The 20,033-nt window shown below is 36.8% G+C and overlaps 1 protein-coding gene across 1 annotated transcript in view; it reads right to left on the bottom strand.

Annotated features, from left to right (window-relative positions):
• Positions 1–10,233: 10,233 nt before the first annotated feature.
• LOC107870810 (NADH-cytochrome b5 reductase-like protein) overlaps positions 10,234–20,033 on the bottom strand; it is a 37,788-nt gene continuing 27,988 nt past the window's right edge. The window contains exons 7-14 of the mRNA XM_016717463.2: positions 18,186–18,240; positions 18,004–18,074; positions 17,857–17,908; positions 16,184–16,261; positions 15,472–15,561; positions 15,273–15,386; positions 10,619–10,687; positions 10,234–10,526 (exon numbers count right to left, since the gene is read on the bottom strand). Of these exons, the coding sequence (XP_016572949.1) occupies positions 10,470–10,526; positions 10,619–10,687; positions 15,273–15,386; positions 15,472–15,561; positions 16,184–16,261; positions 17,857–17,908; positions 18,004–18,074; positions 18,186–18,240 (586 nt within the window). The 3' untranslated portion in view covers positions 10,234–10,469. The remainder of the gene's footprint in view (positions 10,527–10,618; positions 10,688–15,272; positions 15,387–15,471; positions 15,562–16,183; positions 16,262–17,856; positions 17,909–18,003; positions 18,075–18,185; positions 18,241–20,033) is intronic.

The raw sequence follows: 20,033 nt of genomic DNA, 5'->3' as shown, positions 1-20,033 counted from the left end.
GATTCAAGTTTTAGCATCTAGTTCATCAATTGAGATATGTGGAGTTATGACCTAGGATGATTCTTTCATTCTTGTGCCCAAAACTTATGTTAATTACAAATTTACTGAAACTTTATGTGATTTCTCATGAAATTAAAGTTAGGGTTTATACCCAATATTGCTATTTATGATTTTATGAGATTTCCAATGATTTAGAAGTTGAATTGCATATTTATGTTCATATTTTCATGTATATTGCAGAAATTTCCAGATTTTAAGTTGATTTATAAATGTTTACATCACCAAGCAAGAATATTATGATGTTTTAACATGAGTTTGATGTGTGGGTCATTAAGCCCTAATTAAGATTGCAATTTAAAGATTGTTGTGCTATGAGCACCCTGAGCTGGGATTATTCTCAAATTTTTCTATAAATATTTGCCCTTTTTGGTCCTGAGCTAAGATAAAGAATCTACTTTTTTCATATGACTTGAGATTTAAAGAAAGAAAGAGCATAATTGGTTTTCTTGTAAATCCTTCTGCTGTATTTTTTGAAGTGGATTTCTTAAGATCCTGAGCATAAGAATGGGAGTAGTATTTAGCACCGAGATGGGTATGTTACCAATATTAAAGGAAAATTCTACAAGGTGGCAGTCCGCCCGGCCATGTTGTATGGAGCGGAGTGTTGGCCAATCAAAAATTATCACATTCAAAATTTGAAGGTGGTAGAAATGTGGATGTTACATTGGATGTGTAGGCTTACTAGGGGTGATAAAGTTCGAAATGAGACTATTTGGGAGAAGGTTGGAGTGGCTTCACTGGAGGATAAGATGCGGGAATTCCGATCGAGATGGTTCGAACACATAATTAGAAGGGGTACGGATGCACCGGTTCGTAGGTGTGAGCGGCTAGCTTTGGATGGCTTCAGATGGGGCAGGGATAGGCCAAAGAAATACTGGAGAGAGGTGATTAGGCGAGACATGGTGCAGTTACAGCTCACTGAGGACATGACCCTAGATAGGAAGTTATGGAGGTCGCATTTTAGGATAGAAGGCTAGTGTCAGTTTGGATCGGTAGGGTAGGGCGTAGCTTGGTGGGTGTATATTCTTGGTATGCTACCTTGTTGCATGTTGTATTGCGATGGTGTACTATTCTTTGGTTGCTACTCTTTGTGGGTGGTGTATTTATGTCTTGTCATCTTGTTACGTGTTTTTTTGCGAATTTGATTAATATTCTTTGGCTTGAGCCGGGGGTCTATCGAAAATAGCCTTGCTACTTCTCCGGAGGTAGTGTATAGACTGCATACACCTTACCTCCCTAGACCTCACTATGTAAGAATACACCGGGTTTGTTGTTGTTGTTGATGGGTATATCACCAAGGTCTCATGCCCCAGAACTGCGTGCCACTATAGGATTAAGATTATTCCCACTTCTACGTGGATGACTAAGATCGTGATCACTTAAGATAAAAAGTTCTATTTTGATGACAAGGGTAGAACAGCTCAACCCAACGTGGGCAAGATGTGGGACTCCATGAATGCTCACATGGTTTATGTCAGTTAGAAAAAGCTCCCAAAAAAAAGTCCCCTACTCTTAAAACAGTCTATTGGTTTAAACCTTAAGATAAAGTATTTTCCTCATAGCTTAATGGTAAAGATTTTCAGCAAAGAATAATAGAAAAGATTTTAAAAAACTAAGTATAAAGGCTCACAAGTTTTACTCAAATTGTATTTTAAAGAAAGATAGTAGCTTCAGATTTTAGTTATCGAAATTTCAGATTTTAGAGTAAGTCCTTTTTACACTTAGACAGTATGATTAAAGAGATAATACAAGTACAACTTTTAGAACTAAATGTTATGACTCACTAGATTTATAAAGCATGACTTGCTTCTCATGACTATTATTTTTAGTATCTCAGATATTCCAGCTTATGTGAGTCATTTACATTTAGCATGCATTGTTTATAAATGATGATTATGAGATGATATTTTACTTAGGCATTTCACCCCTATATACTCAGTACATCCTCAAAGTACTGATCTACATATACGTCTGTGTGCTACATTGTCTCGTGCAGTAAAGTTGTTCTCTCTGAAACTCCTGTTTACTCGTATGTTACCCCAAAATTCTTCATCTATGACTTATTCTCGAGATAACATAATCAGCAAGTTCTAATTTCTCTCCAAACAATGCTCTCAAAATTTACTAGCAGAAATGTTAAAAGTCACACAAGGGGCTTGAGAGGAGCTCCCTAGTGTGTTAAGTTCCTTAAGTTGAAAATTTTATGTTCTCATCCCTATGAGTTGTTTAGTTGAGATAGAATCAGATATGCATTCAGATTCCTCATTATTCCTTCAGTATAGATAGTGCTCATGAGAGGAGATAGTATAAACCTAGACTGTTAAATGTAGTGTGCATTCGAGGGATATTATGAACTTTAGTGTTAAGATTTATGACTAGTAGAACCTTATTATAAGTTGAAGTATGGGTATAAAGAGTAGTGGCAAGAAGAGTGAACATGACAATTGATAGAAAGTATAGGGATAGACTTATGCATGTTATTGAGTCATGTTAAGGTAATATACCATTGTTTAGTTTGGTGGAGGATAGAGAAGGAGTTATTAGTTAAGGTGAATTGTTGTTGGTTGAAGTACGGGAGGAGTTATTGATGATATTTATTGTATTTTAGGATATTAATGAAGTTTTGGTGATTGAGTATCATCAATTTAGGGATATAAAAGGGTGAATAGTAATGATGCGCAGAAGGAGGATGTGTTAATGGATTATGATAAGATAGACCATATAATTATGATTGATTATTGTTGTTACAAAGTTCTAATGGACTAGTGTTTCTTGATGTTTTATTTCATAGCTTCCAAGTGAGAATTGTATGAGAGGTTGGGTTGTTGAAATATGTTTAGCACTAGACATTAAGTTTGAACAGTTGATGGTCATCAAAGTGGATGTAATGATTTCTTGGTTAGTGGTGCTAGTTATATGGAAGTGATCTAGTAGGCTTGAACAGTGTATGCAAGAGTTTGAGTTCAGTTATTTATAATTAAGTATGATGTTGTATGTATGATGAAGAAGTATGCTCAAGGTGATATGGGGTTGCATTATTTTCTAAGGTTATTACATGTTGTGTGTGATTAGTAGAACCTTTGAATTGCTAAGTGGAAGGAGACTAGTTATATAGTATATGTTATTCTAAAGTTAAGGAGTTTTGATTGATGATGTTGAGCCTTTTTGGTATGATCTTGATTCTCATGGTTTAGAAATACAAGTTTAGAGATGTGATATTAGTAATGCTATGACAATAGTAGTTTGGTTTATTAAAGGTTGATGATATCCATGTTAAGTGCTAGAATCTAAGTTTGAATCCTTGAAGATTGAGCAAACAGAAATAAAAGTTGAAGCTCTAAATGGTATGAACTCAGGATATACTGATACTCATGAAAATTCTAAGTTAGTAAGCGTTCAAGATATTATATGATGACTATTGGTCTATAGAAAGATAGAGTTGTATCTCTGATGGAGGTATTAGCAATGGGTGTTACACGTTAAGATACAGTCCTTCAGGGTAAGTTTAGTTTTATGTGTCGAGTAAAGTGATTGCAGTTTAGACTAAAGTTTATTTAGTGGTTCACAGACCTAGAGTGATGGCTTAAAGCTAAGGAGAAGATGATAGAATAGGTACCAAAGTCAGACTTCCAGATTCTAGTAAGTAATGCCAGTGTAGTATAGAAAGTCAGTAAGAGAGGATGATGCTCGGCCCATTCTCATCTTAGTATAAAGTTTCATACTTCAGTTATTTCAATATTTACTCATGCCTCACGCGCCAGTTCCCTGACCATAGCTCATGTTCATGCATAATAGAGAGCCATGTACTCTCCAGTTCCTAGTAAGAGGAGTTCCAGTTCATCCAACAATTGGAATCACATTCCATAAGTTATGAACTCCAAATTCAGGTCATGCAGCTCATGACTCGTGTACTCAGGCCTTACAGTAGGTTCAGTTCCAGTACTCATGCAACACCCTTAACGATCAGCAAAATCCAGAGTTATATCATGTACGTCCTCAGATTAGATCTCTTTAGTGAATCCATGACGTGAATATTCTATTCCTCAGGCCTCAGTAAAGTGTCAAGTTCTGCTTAGTATCCCTTCATATTTTAGACCCTGGCATTCCAACCTTTCAGTGACCTCCCCTAGGTCAAGAGAGTGATGATGAAAAAAATTATATAAATAGGAGAGAGTGAATGGGGTTATGTGGGAAAACAAAATAGTTATATGCTTGTTTTATATAAGTCTACAGGTGAAAAATATTGAGGTGAAATTTTTTTTGTGTATGAGTTGGTTAGTTGAGAATATTTTATGTATATTATCCTAAGAATTGAATAGTGCGTGGAAGTTGTTATTGGTAGAGGTATTAGAGAATATGAGAAAGAATCTCTTATGGGTATTTGTTTAGAAGTGCATGCGGTTATGAAGATAGGCTTGAACGTCATGTTGGTATATAAGAGGTTAAGTGTGTTTTGCATTAATTGATTCCTAGTAAGAGGTTGAATTTAGTTGTTAAAGTGATAAGAAGAATCATCCTAGAGTGAGAAGTTATGACAATGCTTGGGGTATTGAATCCATAGTTCAAGACTAGTATTATGGCGTTATGTGTAGTACCTTGTGATTTCGAGTTAGGCTTGACCATGATGAAAGAATTTAGTTCAGTTTAGACTTTAGTAGACAGATTTATCAATGCATGTAAGAATTATAAGTTGAATCAAGCGAGTATGGTATTTGAAGGGAATAATATAGTTGAGGGAGTGTTTGAGAAGTGTTACTAAGATTGAAAGTAAGAAGTTACATTACTTAAGGCCAAAAATTCTATCCTGACTTATGATTTATAGGTCTAAGTTCCATGCTATAGAGTCGTAGCAATGTTGTAGTTTCTGTTTTGTTCAGATCATGCCCACAGTTCTTTACTCCCTAATAGCATTAAAAGTTTATTAGAAGGGTGTTGAAGAAATACTCCATCAGGGTATAAGCGTTCGGTATAATTCAGTCCGTATAGCCAGCAATCCAGCTTAACAGTCCGACAAACAAATTTCCATAGTTTTCCATTTTCCAATTTAGTCTAGTCTTACTACCTGAAATTTCATGAGTATAGCCATTTCGAGAGGTAGTCTGTTCGCATCCATGTAAATTGCGAATTCAGCTCAGTATATGCAGCATGCATCAGTTTCAGATTCAGATATTAAGTCACGATTCAGTTCGTAAGTATCCTGTGTATCATCTTAGTCTTTTCGTAGTATTCCAACCAAATTAGTATCATTTGGGGACGAACGATCCCAAGGGGGAGATATTATAATACCACGAGTTTTCATGTTATAAACCTCTTATCTTTATCTCACAAAATCAGATCCAGCCTAAAGTAATGGTTACTCGTAAGCTGACTCTCTCGTTTCTATCTCAGCCATATAGTTATTTTCATGAGAATTCATGCACTCGCAGATCAGTTCAGTAGCTCATTATATTTAAGATTTAGCTATTCAGTTTATTTTAGTTGTGCATGATAGCTTATAGCCTCAGATTCCTCAGTATTTTTAGCTTAATTAGCCGCATTCGAGGATGAATGTTCCCAAGGGGTAGATATTGTAAAACCTCGTACTTTTCCTAGTTTAAATTCGTCCTGAGAATGTCAAAAATTTTCTTCTAAGATGAATACATTTTATTTCATATGGTATTTTTAAGATTTCGACTTTCCATTGTGTGGGAAATTGAATAAGCTTTCCATCGATATAAGATTCGCCCAAATCCGACACTCGATGAAGGAGTTATGATATTTTTAAGTTGACAGTGTGCCACCTGGGCACTTGGCGCGTCGTGGAGACAAGCAAAATGACAATCGTCAATTCCAGTGGCCCTCCGAGATAGCCTCGCATCGCGGAGAAGCCCCAATTCCCAATTGTCCCATTCCAGTAGACCGGCGCGATGATGGCACGGCGCGCCGAAAGCCAAATTGGAATTACTATAGAGCACCGCAATGGTGGCGAGTTATGTTAAAGTTCCAGGTCCCAATTGTCAAAATCCAGTGGGACAATGCAATAGCTTCGTGTCGCGGAGGTCCCCCATTTCCTAGTCGTCCTTTTCCAGAGAGCCACCACGATAGTGGCACATCGCGGTGACCCAGTACATCGAGATTTTTGGTCGATTTCCAGTTTCAATTTAAAGTTTAATAGGGGCATTTTGGTCAATCCTCAAGGCCCCAATCCGTCCAAAACACATCATTAAGTATACCAAAGCACTTTTTGCTTATTTCATCACTTTTCTCTCAAAAGAAAACCCTAGATCATCAAAGCTCCTTCTCCTAGAAAACCCAATTCTTCCATTAATTCTCCATGGAAATTCAAGATTAAGGATTCCCAATACAAAAACTCTAAGAATTCATCTTCAAAGCACCAATAGAAATCCAAGATTCAAGTTTTAGCATCTAGTTCATCAATTGAGGTATGTGGGGTTATGAACAAGGATAATCCTTTCATCCTTGTGTCCAAAACAATTTTAATTACAAATTTACTGAAACTTTATGTGATTTCTCATGAAATTAAACTTAGGGTTTATACCCAATATTTCTATTTATGAGTTTATGAGATTTCCAATGATTTAGAAGTTGAATTGCATGTTTATGTTCACATTTTCATGTATATTGCAAAAATTTCCAGATTTTAAGTTGATTTATAAATGTTTACATCACCAAGCATGAATATTATTATGTTTTAACATGAGTTTGATATGTGGGTCATTAAGCCCTAATTAAGATTGTTATTTCAAGATTGTTGTGCTATGAGCACCCTGAGCTGGGATTATTCTATTTTTCTATAAAGATTTGACCTTTTTAGTCCTGAGCTAAGCTAAAGAATCCACTTTTTTCATATGACTTGAGATTTAAAGAAAGAAAGAGCATAATTGATTTTCTTGTAAACCCTTGTGCTATATTTTTTGAAGTGGATTTCTTAAGATCCTGAGCATAAGAATGAGGGTAGTATTTAGCACCAAGATGGGTATGCCACCAAGGTTTCATGCCCCAGAGCTACGTGCCACCCTAGGATTAAACTATTCCCACTTCTACGCGGATGACTAAGATTGTGATCATAAGAAGTTTTATTCCGATGACAAAGGTAAAACAGCTCAACCCAACCTAGGCAAGACGTAGAACTCCATGAATGCTCACATGGTTTATGTCCGTTAGAAGAACCTCTCAAAAAAAAGTCCCCTACTCTTAAGCCAGGCTATTGGTTTAAAGCCTTAAGATACAGTGTTTTCCTCAAAGCTTAATGGTTAAGATTTTCAGAATAGTTTCTCAGAAAAAGAATAACAGAAAAGCTTTTAAAAAACTAAGTGTAAAGGCTCACAAGTTTTACTCAAATTGTGTTTTAAAGAAAGATAGTAGCTTCAGATTTCAGTTATAAGAATTTCAGATTTTAGAGTGAGTCTTTTCTATACTTAGACAGTATGATTTAAACAGATAATACAAGTACAATTATAGAAATAAATGTTATGACTTGCTAGATTTATAAAGCATGACTTGCTTCTCATGACTATTATTTTTAGTATCTCAGATACTCCAGCTTATGTGAGTCATTTACATTTAGCATGCATTGTTTTATAAATGATGATTATGAGATGATGTTTTACTTATGCATTTCACCCTCATATACTCAATACATCCTCAAAGTACTGATCCACATATACGCCTATGTTCTACATTGTCTCATAATGTAGGTACAAGTTGTAGTATGTGCAGACAGAATTAGAGAGTTGCAGATTCCAGCCAGCAAATAATGAGCCCTCCTACTTCGAGGACTTTAGTTAGATGTTATTTATATACTTTACTTTCTTACCCATATGTATTGATTAGTGGTAAATGGAGTCTCGCCCTAGCAATCTATAGTCAGTATAGTAGAGGCTTCATAGATGTCAGTTAGAGTCAGTTATGTAATTTCATTTCCATTTTTCAAACTTTATTAGATTGTAAAATGGTATCAGTATTGTATTTTTCACAGATTCCATCATTTTTATGTTTCCGCACCGCAAGCTCAGTCACTTTATACATATTTTCTCAGTTGCTTAACAGTATGCCAGTTCATGGGTCAGCTTGGGATCACTTATGGTCCTAAGCACCATGTAACATCTCGAAACAGATTTTTGGGGCGTTACATGTATATACTTGTACTATTGCTTTGTCGTATTCTATCACTTTTTTACCCCTCTCCTCCTCCCCACTTCCCCCTCTTCATATTCATATTGTCATGGTTCTACTGGCTCCAAGGTCTTTGGATAAATCGGGGGGTTGAGATTGATTTGGGGCACCAAGATATTTGAAACACTTAGGTGCATGTATATATATATATATGGGGGAGGGAAGAGGAGGGGGCTATTGTGTGAAACATAAAATGAAAAGTAAAACATAAGATGTAAAGTACATTCTGTGCCTTGGGACGAAAGATTGCTTGTAAAGATCCTGATATTATTGTAAGGAGATGTGTTTTCATATGGCAGATGTAATGAAGTTTCGTCTATTTTGACAATAGATGATAAACTTGAGCATGTATAATGAATGATTGTCATATTTAGCTAGACGACAAAGATTATATGAAAATTCTTGCAAGGCTTTTAAGTGATTTCATATAATAGTACTTCAATGATTGTGAGATTGCTTAGCATTTAAAAAAGGATCAATTCAGGAAAATGGTTAGAAAATAGCATATCATAGTCAGTTAATGCACTTATATATCCTACTATTACTGTACATGACATAATATATTGTTTTATCATGAAAGATATAACTTCACATTTACGTCAAAAGATTGTTGGTTAGGCAAACGCAGCAAGATTAGTTTTACTACATAACGTTTGATCGCACAAAATTTATCTATTTGCATATGAGGGTACTATGATATAGTCATATTCTACAAAATAATCAATTTTTGATACGCACTCAAGCCATGCCAAGAGCAACTTCTAATGCAAGTGACTAACACAGAGAAAACATGTGATTTTTCTTTCAAAAGATGCAAGTGACTCAACACAAAGAAGGTTCCAATATTGTATGAAGACAATGTTGATTGCAATCTTAACTGAAGGGTGGATACATAACAAATAATAATTCACCAAAGTTCTTTTTCATGCGTGAACTCTTAACAAAATAGTTCTGTAGACGTTCAACAAGTTTGTTTCGTAGATGATTTTGCATAATAACAAGGTCTTACTCTAATTTACATTTGAGAAGGTACACAAGATTGGAATACATCATCTTCGAGAAATAAAGTGCGTTTTATGCAGCATAGTTTGATCAAGCACAAAGTTTAAAAAATAAGAAAAGACTTCGGTGATATTTACCAAATTGTCCCTTATTAAAAAACGAACTACTCTTTCTTTAATTAAGTGAGACCAATAAGGATAAAAGTGAAATTGTGTCTTTTAAGTAGTGTTACCAAATAAGAAAAGATGACATTATTTTTTAGATGAACCAAAAAGGAAATAACAACCAATGGCTATAGTCATAGCGATCCTCCTATTCAACTACTTCGACCATTTCCGAGCACCTCATATCTTTTTCGGGGCGTCCGAAGATTCGATCATTTTTGTATGATTTCTCTTGCACTGCCCTTTCCAATGGGTTTCGAAGATAAAAATCAACGCATAAAATGAAACAAAGGGAATAATGTTTTATCCAAGGAAGTAAAATATGCACTGCAGTCTTTTTTGCTAAGCTAAGATTTTACTGCACCAAAGTTTTCTAGCAGGGTTTTTAACAAGACAGCTCTCAATACACATTTAAAATATGTACTTTTTTTTACTAGAATTTTTCCTAGTCAGGTTTTAATGAATTTAATATTTGGTGGATGTCCAGGGACCAACATACATTGTAACAAACTTGGTTTCCAATATACTTGACGCTTACAAAATAGCCTACATCGTATTAAATTACACGTTGATATACAGAAAAACTACTACACTATTTTATATTTCTCTCTTCTTGTCACTCTATTTGTTTCAATGTCTTATTTATAACATATTTAAACACTCTTTGCGCCTTTTTTTTAATTAAAGCACACGCTTTATTTGTGCTTATACAGCTTTTTTGCACTTTTTTCTTTTGATAACATCGTCGATAAGACGTTTTCTACTCTTGCTGGAGCATAAAAGAGTACCATATTTCTTCCTGTCCATATGTGAAATTATAAGAAGACAGTAATAAAACGAAATAAAGGAGAAACTTACCTGCACAAATTCAGTTGGTACTAGGTCAGCAAGTAGATATCAAATTTTTTATGTTTCGTAAGTTTCTCACTTCACACAATCTATACAAGGGCCTACGGAAAGCTTTATGAACGCTCATCCAAATCCTCGCTTTATGTTGTCGTATTGCGCCTCTTCAAGTGAAGCTTTTTATTCAATAAAAAGGTAAGGAACCCATAGTTGACAAACCCATTAAAATTTGTAAACCATGTTCTCCGTAAAGCCCACATCCTTGAGTAGTCCAGTTAACTGAGATTTGCAAACATAAATATGATTGAAGGCAACAACGGAATACTTAGAAGCAGGAAATTAAATTATTTTAACTAGATGGAATGAAGTACCTCGCCTTGCTCACGAGGATTTGGCTTTTCGCCAGATAAATGTTTTATCATCCCAGGAGGCCCACATACCTGGAGACCAACAGAAAGTTCTGATGATTTCCATAAGAAATCTTTAAGTCGAACCAAAAAAAAATTCAGGAAATCAGTGATTCTTCTTGCGCTGCATCAATCTTGTAGTGTACCACTTATCATTTTCCCTAACCCAGTCACTTACATCACCAACTTCTCAATAGCAGTCCCCACCGTCAGAGGCGAACCCGGGATTTAAGCTTGACGGGTGTACCTCTATATTTAAATATAGTAATTAATAGTGTCAAAGTTCCACATACATTTCTTTGAAAACTTATTAATTATAATATTTTATAAGCAAAATTTTAATATTATTGAATATCATTAATTAGATTTAATATGACAAAAGTGTGTTATTCACTGTATTTAAATTCAAAATACTTTTATATTTTGAACAATAATAGAAAGTTTTCGAAAAATATGAAATTTGAGAGATTTGTTTGCTAGATAGTTGCAACCGGTAACATATTTGATTTAAACCTATCTCAAACTTTAAATTGCTAATTTTTTAAATAAAAAATTACTCAATGATCAAAAGATTAAAAGAAAATAAATATTATACAGTATAAGCTAGGGAGAATATCTACCTTTTGAAGTTGGAGAGAAGCTTGTATTTTGAAATAAAATAAAAAATAGCTCAATAATATCCACAATACATAAAAGAAAAAAGGAAAAGTATGAAATAAATGACTACTAAATAGGAAATCTTTTTTAATCAAAAGATAAATATATACATTTGCACAATAAGTGTAAAGAAACTTGGAAAATGGAAAAAGGAGCAATAAAGAAACATTGTTGTTGGGGTCCGAACCTGAGCAATCACGCAATAGAAAATTGAAAAATGATAAAAGGAGCAATAAAACGTTGTTGCTAGGGCTCGAACTTGAGCAATCACACATTAAGAGCAACTTTCAAGTGGCATACCAAACCATCTCACCAGCCAACCTAGTTGTTATTGTGGGTGCACAACATATATTTAACATAATACTCTGATATATACATAGATATACAAACCATATATACAGAGTTTTTCTCGAGGCTAGCGGGAGCACGTGCACCCGCTAGCCTCAATGTAGGTCCACCTCTGCCAACCCTCACCCCCTCAATTATCATGAACAGCAAAAATACTACAATACTAAACCAACAACCAGCTACAGTCCTTGAAGTTACCACATATACTGGAGTACCTTGAGAGTTGTATGTAATCTGTTGTAAAGGCCACCAAGTTAGTTTTAACATCTTACAGTTTTAGTTCAACCTTTATTTCTTTGCATTAGCACCCTTTTTTAGTAGTAAGATGTTACTGATGTCAGTGTGTTAATTGCACGAGCCCTTCACGGAGAATTCTATGCTCTATATAAGCTGTAATTAGTGTCACTCCCTGTCACTGGGAGTACGACAAAACGAAAAATACATCTATTTTCTTCTCTATCCCTTCTCTTTTCTTTGTGCTTCGCCAAATCCCTTCTGACTCTCCATCTCTTCTGTAATTTTAGCTCTATTGAGTTGCAATCATGACAGATGGTATCAGGGTCAATGCTCCTCGACATTCAATCTGTTGCCATGTCCCGACGAAGCTTCTGCTTCTAATTCTCTTGCTCTATTTCACCTTCATTGCTAGGCTCAGGAAACGAGACAAGCCGACTTCAGTTCGGCTCAGCTCGGTTTCCGTCAAAATTTGACTCGACTTGGCTCGGCTCGGCCTAAGCTCTCTCTGATCAAGCTCACACTTGATTCAACTCAGTTGGCTCGCTCTAGTCATGTAATACTTCCTCCCTTTCAATCTTTTGGCCAATTTTTACTTGACACAGAGAGAATTTAGAAAGAAATGATAGAATTCGAATAAAGAAAGCGATTAGTCAACTACCAAGTGTGTCGAATAAAGAAAGCGATTAGTCAACTACCAAGTGTATCAATAGAAGAAGTGACATTGAACTCATACAAGAATTACTTACTTGAATTTTTAAGAGGGGTTTAATAGAAGAGATAAAGGGTTTCCTGATACAAGTTAAGCAATGAGAAGAGAAGTTGAGCTGGAAGCTGCGGAATTAGTTACATAACAGCTCATTTCATTTTAAAAGTCTGTTAATACTGTAGCAATACAGTTAACACTGTAGATACAATACCGAGTCCAAATGTTAGTTGGTAGTTTAAGTTAGTTAGTCGAGTCGGTTATTAGTTGATGATCACACTTGATTAGCAGTAGCTATATAGTCCCAGTTGTAGTGATTCCATATTCACCCGTGAAAGATCAATATAAAATTCTCATTCTTTGGTCTTAATATTTCTCTCAACAACAACAACATACCCAGTGTATTCCCACATAGTGGGGTCTGGGAGGGTAGCGTGTACGCAGACCATATCACTACCTCAGGTGAAGTAGAGAGGTTGTTTCCGATAGACCCCCGACATAGGACCGATAACAGTATACCAAACACAAAAGATAAGTGCATACAAACTAGTACAGTACGCAAAATAAACTAACAGTATAACAAACACCAAAGATAATTGCATATAAACTAGTACGGTATGCAAAATAGCCACACGATAATACTACCACGAACAAGAAACTACAGATAGAAAAGAACGCTCCACTACTATTACCAACGCACTCCCACCCTCTAACCCTAATCCGCGTCCTCCACACCTTCCTATCAAGGGTCATGTCCTCCATAAGTTGTAACTGCTCCATAGCACGTCTAATCACCTCCCTCCAATATTTCTTCAGTCTACCTCTACCCCGCCTAAAACCATCCATAGCCAGTGTCGCGCACCTCCGCATTGGAGCATCAGAGCCCCTCCTCATCACGTGCCCGAACCACCATAACCTCACTTCTCGCATCTTGTCCTCCACCGAGGCAACTCCCACCTTCTCCCGAATAATCTCATTCCTCACCCTATCTTTCCTGGTATGTCAACACATCCATCGCAACATTTGCATCTCTACCACCTTCAACTTTTGGGTGTGGGAGTTCTTAACTGGCCAACACTCCGCTCCATACAACATAGCTGGCCGGACTACCACTCTGTAGAACTTACCTTTAAGCTTCGGGGACACCTTCTTATCACATAGAACTCCCGAAGCGAGCTTCTATTTCAATCACCCTGCCCAAATACGATGCGTGACATCCTCGTCAATCTCACCATTGCCTTGAATCATAGACCCCAGATACTTGAAACTCTCCCTCTTCTGAATGACCTCGGAGTCCAGCTTCACAACCACTCCAGCCTATTGCAACACATCACTGAACTTACACTCCAAATACTCCGTCTTGGTTCTACTAAACCGAAATCCTTTAGACTCAAGAGTTTGTCTCCAAATCTCCAACTTATCATTAACTCCACTCCGAGTCTCGTCAATCAGTACCACATCATCTGCAAATAACATATACCAAGGCACCTCCCCTTTAATATGCCGCGTCAAAACATCCATCACCAAGGCAAATAAAAACGGGCTAAGAGTCGATCCTTGATGCAACCCAATAAAAACTGGGAAGTACTCTGAATCTCTACCTAGCGTCCTCACACGAGTCTTCGCACCATCATACATATCCTGAATCAACCTAGTGTACGCCACGGACACCCCTCTAGCCTCCAAGCACCTTCACAGAATCTCCCTGAGAACTCTGTCATATATTTTCTCAAGATCAATAAACATCATGTGCAAGTCTTTCTTCCTCTCCCAAAATTGCTCCACTAATCTCCTCACAAGGTGAATGGCCACAGTGGTCGAGCGACCTGACATGAAACCGAACTGATTCTCAGAGATCGTCATGATCCTTCTCATCCTCAACTCTACCACCCTTTCCCAAACCTTCATACTATGAGTCAACTTAATACCTCTATAGTTGTTGCAACTCTGGATGTCTCCCTTGTTCTTATACACTGGAATCATCGTTCTCCACCTCCACGCTTCAGGCATCTTCGTCGCCCTAAAAATAATGTTAAACAACCTTGTCAATTTGGCTAATCAGTTGAAGAACCCTAGATTAGCTATTTGAAGAACCCTAGATTAGCTATTCTTTCGGCGATTAACCTCCTGGATTTATTTGATTCCTTCAATTGTGTAACATTTCCCCATAACTCACAAAGAATCTTCATCAACAAAATCATCCCAAAAGGTGATGAACCAAACCAGAAGGGTTACATTAGGGTCTACATAAACTGCCCAAAGTGTCCCCAAAGCTAAAAATAAACACTAAATAGAACTCAAGAAGATGATGTAATAAGTCAAGGCCCTTGTGTGGTCGCACTTTACTCTGTGCATATTTATTAGTCTTGGTCTCCTCCTTGTAAATATTCAGCTACGCAAGTTAATGACTTTGAAAGCTTCGTTCATTGCTGCTTTAACGCACTCCAAGTTCTTAATGATTGGGAGAAAGCTTCCAAGTCCATAATAGCCACTTTGGGTACAATCAATTGTGTCCACAATGTTGAAAACAAAAACTTTTTTAATCAGTATGTAATCCTTGACCAGATAGCCAAAAAAACGTCTAAGCATGAAAATATCATACAAAAAATATTTAACAGTTTAACAGTTTGGCCTTTGAGGCACTGTCAATTAAACCTCTTTCAGAAAACTTACAAGGATAAGTGTATCATCACCAGGCGGAGGTAGTCCTTTTATAATCATGTCCTTCGATACGTAACCTATGCTGCCTCTCCAATCATTCGTTGGGTTATCTACAGTGTAAAATACCTGGATATTTCCATAGAGAACATTTTGGTTTAACCAGGAAAGGGAGGGCAGAAGAATGATATTTCGTATTAAACTCTGTTACTACCTTGAGATTTGGATGGGTGGCTGCAAGTACATCAAGTTTCTTCTTTAGCAGTATGTCATCAGGTGACAGATTAGCATAAACTAACGAGACCTTAAAGGAAAAAAGAAAGGCCCATGAGTGTTTATTAACATGTTATTAAAGGAAAACTCGCTAAGAACACACCACAGGCAAATGCTGCCAGCAAAGTACATTTTGCCTTCTGAGTGTTGAGTACAGTCAGTTAAGTTAAATTTGGACAGTTCAGTTGGCTTTGAATTAATCTGAGTTCAATTTAATAAGTTCACTGTTCACTTGACTCAATAGATTGGGTAAACAGATTACTGAACTGATATAGTCTCGATGAGTTTTTCAGATTCTCTTCGGACATAATTGATTGCTTCAAATAACAAACTTCATTTGCCTAAAATTTGTAAAAATTAATTACCATACCTTCTCCAATCAATTAAAATATTAATGATAGGTCTAATATTGGATAATTATGTTAGAAAAGATAAACAGGAAACTTTTTGTACAGCTAACGGTCATTTAAACTTAGAATAAACTTAGAACCCCAAAAATCAAAATCCTGAAAGTGAAAAAACCAGCCGTAAAAACTAAAAGACTTTCAATCCGGTTGATTTACTTGGCAAGTTCCAAAGTGATGCACACCCTACCATACTGACTTGTGGATGTCACATGTCACATGCACAAAAAGATTAGATAAAATTAATACCTGAGTATTATCATCAGGGTTCTTAAGAATGGCCTCTATCACCTGGAGCATTGGAGTGATGCCGCTGCCCCCTGCAATCTGTAATTGGAAGAATGAGTTCAACTCTATTATATTTAAGACCAGATACACATGAAGGGATGCACATCAGAATTCAGCCCTAATGATATCTGATAGAAATAACTATTGTGAATTGTGAGTAAATCGCACTAGGTAAGAAGATTTTATTAAAATAAGAGAATTCTTAAAATTGTCATGTCCTCAAACATGATGATTCACGGGCAAAGTTGAGCTTTGTTATCCACAAGCAGCATATAATTAGACTTAACAAATAGTTCTTTAAAATGGGTTATTACAGGCACCACTGTTGTCGAAAATAATAGGTCAGTATCGGCAGGCATTGTTGTTTCTCATCAACGGATGAATTTGTTAGTAAGGTTTAGTGATGGATAAATTATCCTAACATGATCTTCCCAACCCGCCCAAATTTGGACGGATTAATGACCCGCTCATTTATTAGCTTAGCCCATTGTGACCCGCTCAATTCAGCCCATCTAAAAGTTGGGCTGGTATGTAGCCAAAATTAACCATGAGAAATTTTTGACAACATTTTAATAGACTTCTTTTTTGTTTCATATGTTTTTTAAAGCCATAATAAAGGGGAAAATTTAAGCAAATAAAAAGAAAAAAAACATAGATGCTAAAACTTGGTAAGAGTTGGGTGCGTTGGGTTACAGTGGCCGATGCAATTTTATTAAATTTAAATTCGTACAAAATTCGGATTATATTAAATTCAAAATATATTAGTCCCAAATAAATATTGCGGATTAATATAATTGAATTAATTATTTAAATCCAAATAGGTATGGATTTAAATAAGGCCCAATATTTATTGGGTTAGTCATTAATTTGAGCTACAAATGATGAGCCCACTTTACTAAGCCCAAGATATTGTCATATTCTAGAGGCCCAAATAAGCATCACATGTCAAATGACGTGGCATGCCAAGTCAAGTGAAGGAGCCAATAGGACCGTGTCACATGTCAAACTGATGCAGCAGACCCATGAAATAAAAGCCCATAAAAGGCGCCACATCACTTAAATCTGATTGATCAAAGGAAGTCCATATTCATCATGACTCTTCCTTTCCTACAACTATAAATAGGTGCCTCATAATTCAGAAAAAGGCCCCCCCAGATCTCTAACAAGTAGCAAGAAAAAGCTCGTGGATCAAACGCCGCAATTTCTCTAAAAAGCTCAAGCATTCAAATCAAATTCATCAAGATTCAAGATCCAAGATCGCAATATTCAAGAACAAGCTCAAAAGCCCTTGAATTCAAGCACAAGTCAAGATCAAATCAACAAATCAAGTTCAAAAGATCAAGCTTCAAGCTTCAGCAGATTTGTTCGCTAAACTTACACTAGCAAGTACGGTATTTTCTCTGCAGTTTTTACTTTGTTAACAAACATCATGAAGAGGACACAGCAGAAATGAGTGTTATTCAATTGAAAGCACTAAATCTGCTGAGTACTCTGCTTGCAGAAAATTCATCCCAGCAAAATGAGTAATATCTACATCACTTCCTAATCTTGCCATGAATTAAGAGTTTCAACCTAATCATATTGTACGCATTCTAAATTGCAGTCACGGAGAACACTTGGATGCAAGCTCTTACCATGCCTATATGTTTCTTCAAGTTTGGACTGTAACGCAATTTCTCAATAGGCCTGCACAAATAGAACGCCATTATTGACTTGTAGCTAAACAAGAATAATCCAATAAAGAAAGGTCTCTGCTAGAATGTACTAAGTGTATAACAGACCCTTTCACTTGAAGTACATCACCCGGCTTCAGTCTTGCAAAATGCTGGCTCATTTTCCCTTCTGGATAAACCTACAGTTTTAATATAGTTCCAAAAAACATTGTAAAAGAAAAGCTAGTTAATGAACATGTTCTGCCAAATCAACAGTAAGGTGATATAATGTAGGAATACTAAAAGCACACCTTAATTAATAAATCAAAGTATCCCTTGGCTTCTGGATCGGATATAGGAGTATAACTGAAAACAGGAACATAATTCAGGAGATTTCGTACTGTTTAATTTTGAGAATCTTGTAATATTCCAAAAATATAGAGGGCCATTTTGGATAAAATAAAAAAAAGCAAGATACAAAAAAAATTATTTATATATATAGAGAGAGAGAGAGATGAGATTGACGAGGATGTCTCGCACCGTATTGGGGCGGGATGGATGAAGTGGAAACTCGCGGGGTGCTGTGTGATAAGAAGGTGCCGCCCAAGCTTAAAGGCAAATTCTACAGGGTGGTAGTCCGTCCGGCCTTATTGTATGGAGCGGAGTGTTGGCCAGTTAAGAACTCCCACATCCAAAAAATGAAGGTGGCAGAAATGCGGATGTTGCACTGGATGTGTGGACTGACTGGAGGGGATAGAGTTCGGAATGAGACTATCCGGGAGAAGGTTGGTGTGACTTCAGTGGAGTGCAAAATGCGGGAAGCACGATTGAGATGGTTCGGACACGTGAAGAGGAGGGGCATGGATGCCCCGGTCCGTAGGTGTGAGAGGCTAGCGTTGGATGGTTTTAGGCGGGGTAGGGGTAGGCCGAAGAAGTACTGGGGTGAGGTGATTAGGCGGGACATGGAACAGTTACAGCTCACCGAGGACATGACCCTAGATAGGAAGGTCTGGAGGGCGCGAATTTCGCCAGAGGATTAGGGCCAGTTTGGGTCGCTAGTGTAGGGAATTACTTGGTGGGGGTTTTATTCCTGTTATGATTCCGTGTTCCGTGTTCCATGTTTTATTACGAATCTGTGTGCTTTCCTCTGCTTTCCTCTGTTTTATATTACTTATGGGTGTCGTATTTATGTTATGTAATCTGCTTCTGTGCTTTACTATGTGTTTGTGTGGTATCTCGTGCCTTGAGCCGGGGGTCTATCGGAAACAGCCTTTCTACTTCATCAGAGGTAGAGGTATGGACTGCGTACATCTTACCCCCCCAGACCCCACTAGGTGGGAATACACTGGGTTTGTTGTTGTTGTTGTTGTTGTATAGAGAGAGAGAGAGAAGATCCTGTGTAAAGCAAAGGGAAAAATGGAGCGAAGAAAATAAAATAAGCTTCTTCAGAAGGAAGCTTTCCTTTTGTGAGGAAATACAACAACATACCCAGTGTCATACCACAAAAATTGGGTGTGGGGATTTTAAAGTGTACGCAGTCCATACCACTACCTCAAATGAAGTACAGAGGTTGTTTCTGATAGACCCCCGGGCTTAGGATAAACAACAGTATAACAAACAAAAAATAAAGATAGGAATAAAGAACTTTGGCTGCAGGTGTGGAGGAGATTTAACATAGGATTGATCTATAGCAATGGAATCACTGAATTATGGCTAATCTGAAAATGCATCGCGTCCAGGATTGACCCTGTTGACCAAGGGTTGACTTTTTACTTTGATCAATAATTATATTTAAGAGGAGAATCCTATAAGGGTAACTGACTTTGGTATTGAATGTTTTGAGTAGATTGCAGCCATTCTACATAGATTGGAACCAATAGAGAAGTTGAACATTTAGCTAGGATACGAGTCAAGTGGAGTTCTTAACCCCTCAATTGCTTGTATTCTTAAAAGCATGATTTCTTATGTTGCATTACTGCTTTAGAAATACGTTTTGACCTTCTGGTGTATGGGGGACGAGTGTTGCTTGGCAGTTATTGTTTTTGAGATATATCCTTATGCTTTCAGACCGTTTTTATCAAATTGACTTTGCTACTATTATTGATAGCATCAGGGGCGGAGCCACCTTTGGACAAGGGGGTTCATCCGAAACCCCTTTG

Source organism: Capsicum annuum, chromosome 5, assembly GCF_002878395.1.
Source record: "Capsicum annuum cultivar UCD-10X-F1 chromosome 5, UCD10Xv1.1, whole genome shotgun sequence".
Lineage (NCBI taxonomy): Eukaryota > Viridiplantae > Streptophyta > Magnoliopsida > Solanales > Solanaceae > Capsicum > Capsicum annuum.
The sequence above is the reverse complement of the archived record's forward strand: the minus strand, read 5'-3'. Positions and strand labels throughout refer to the sequence as shown.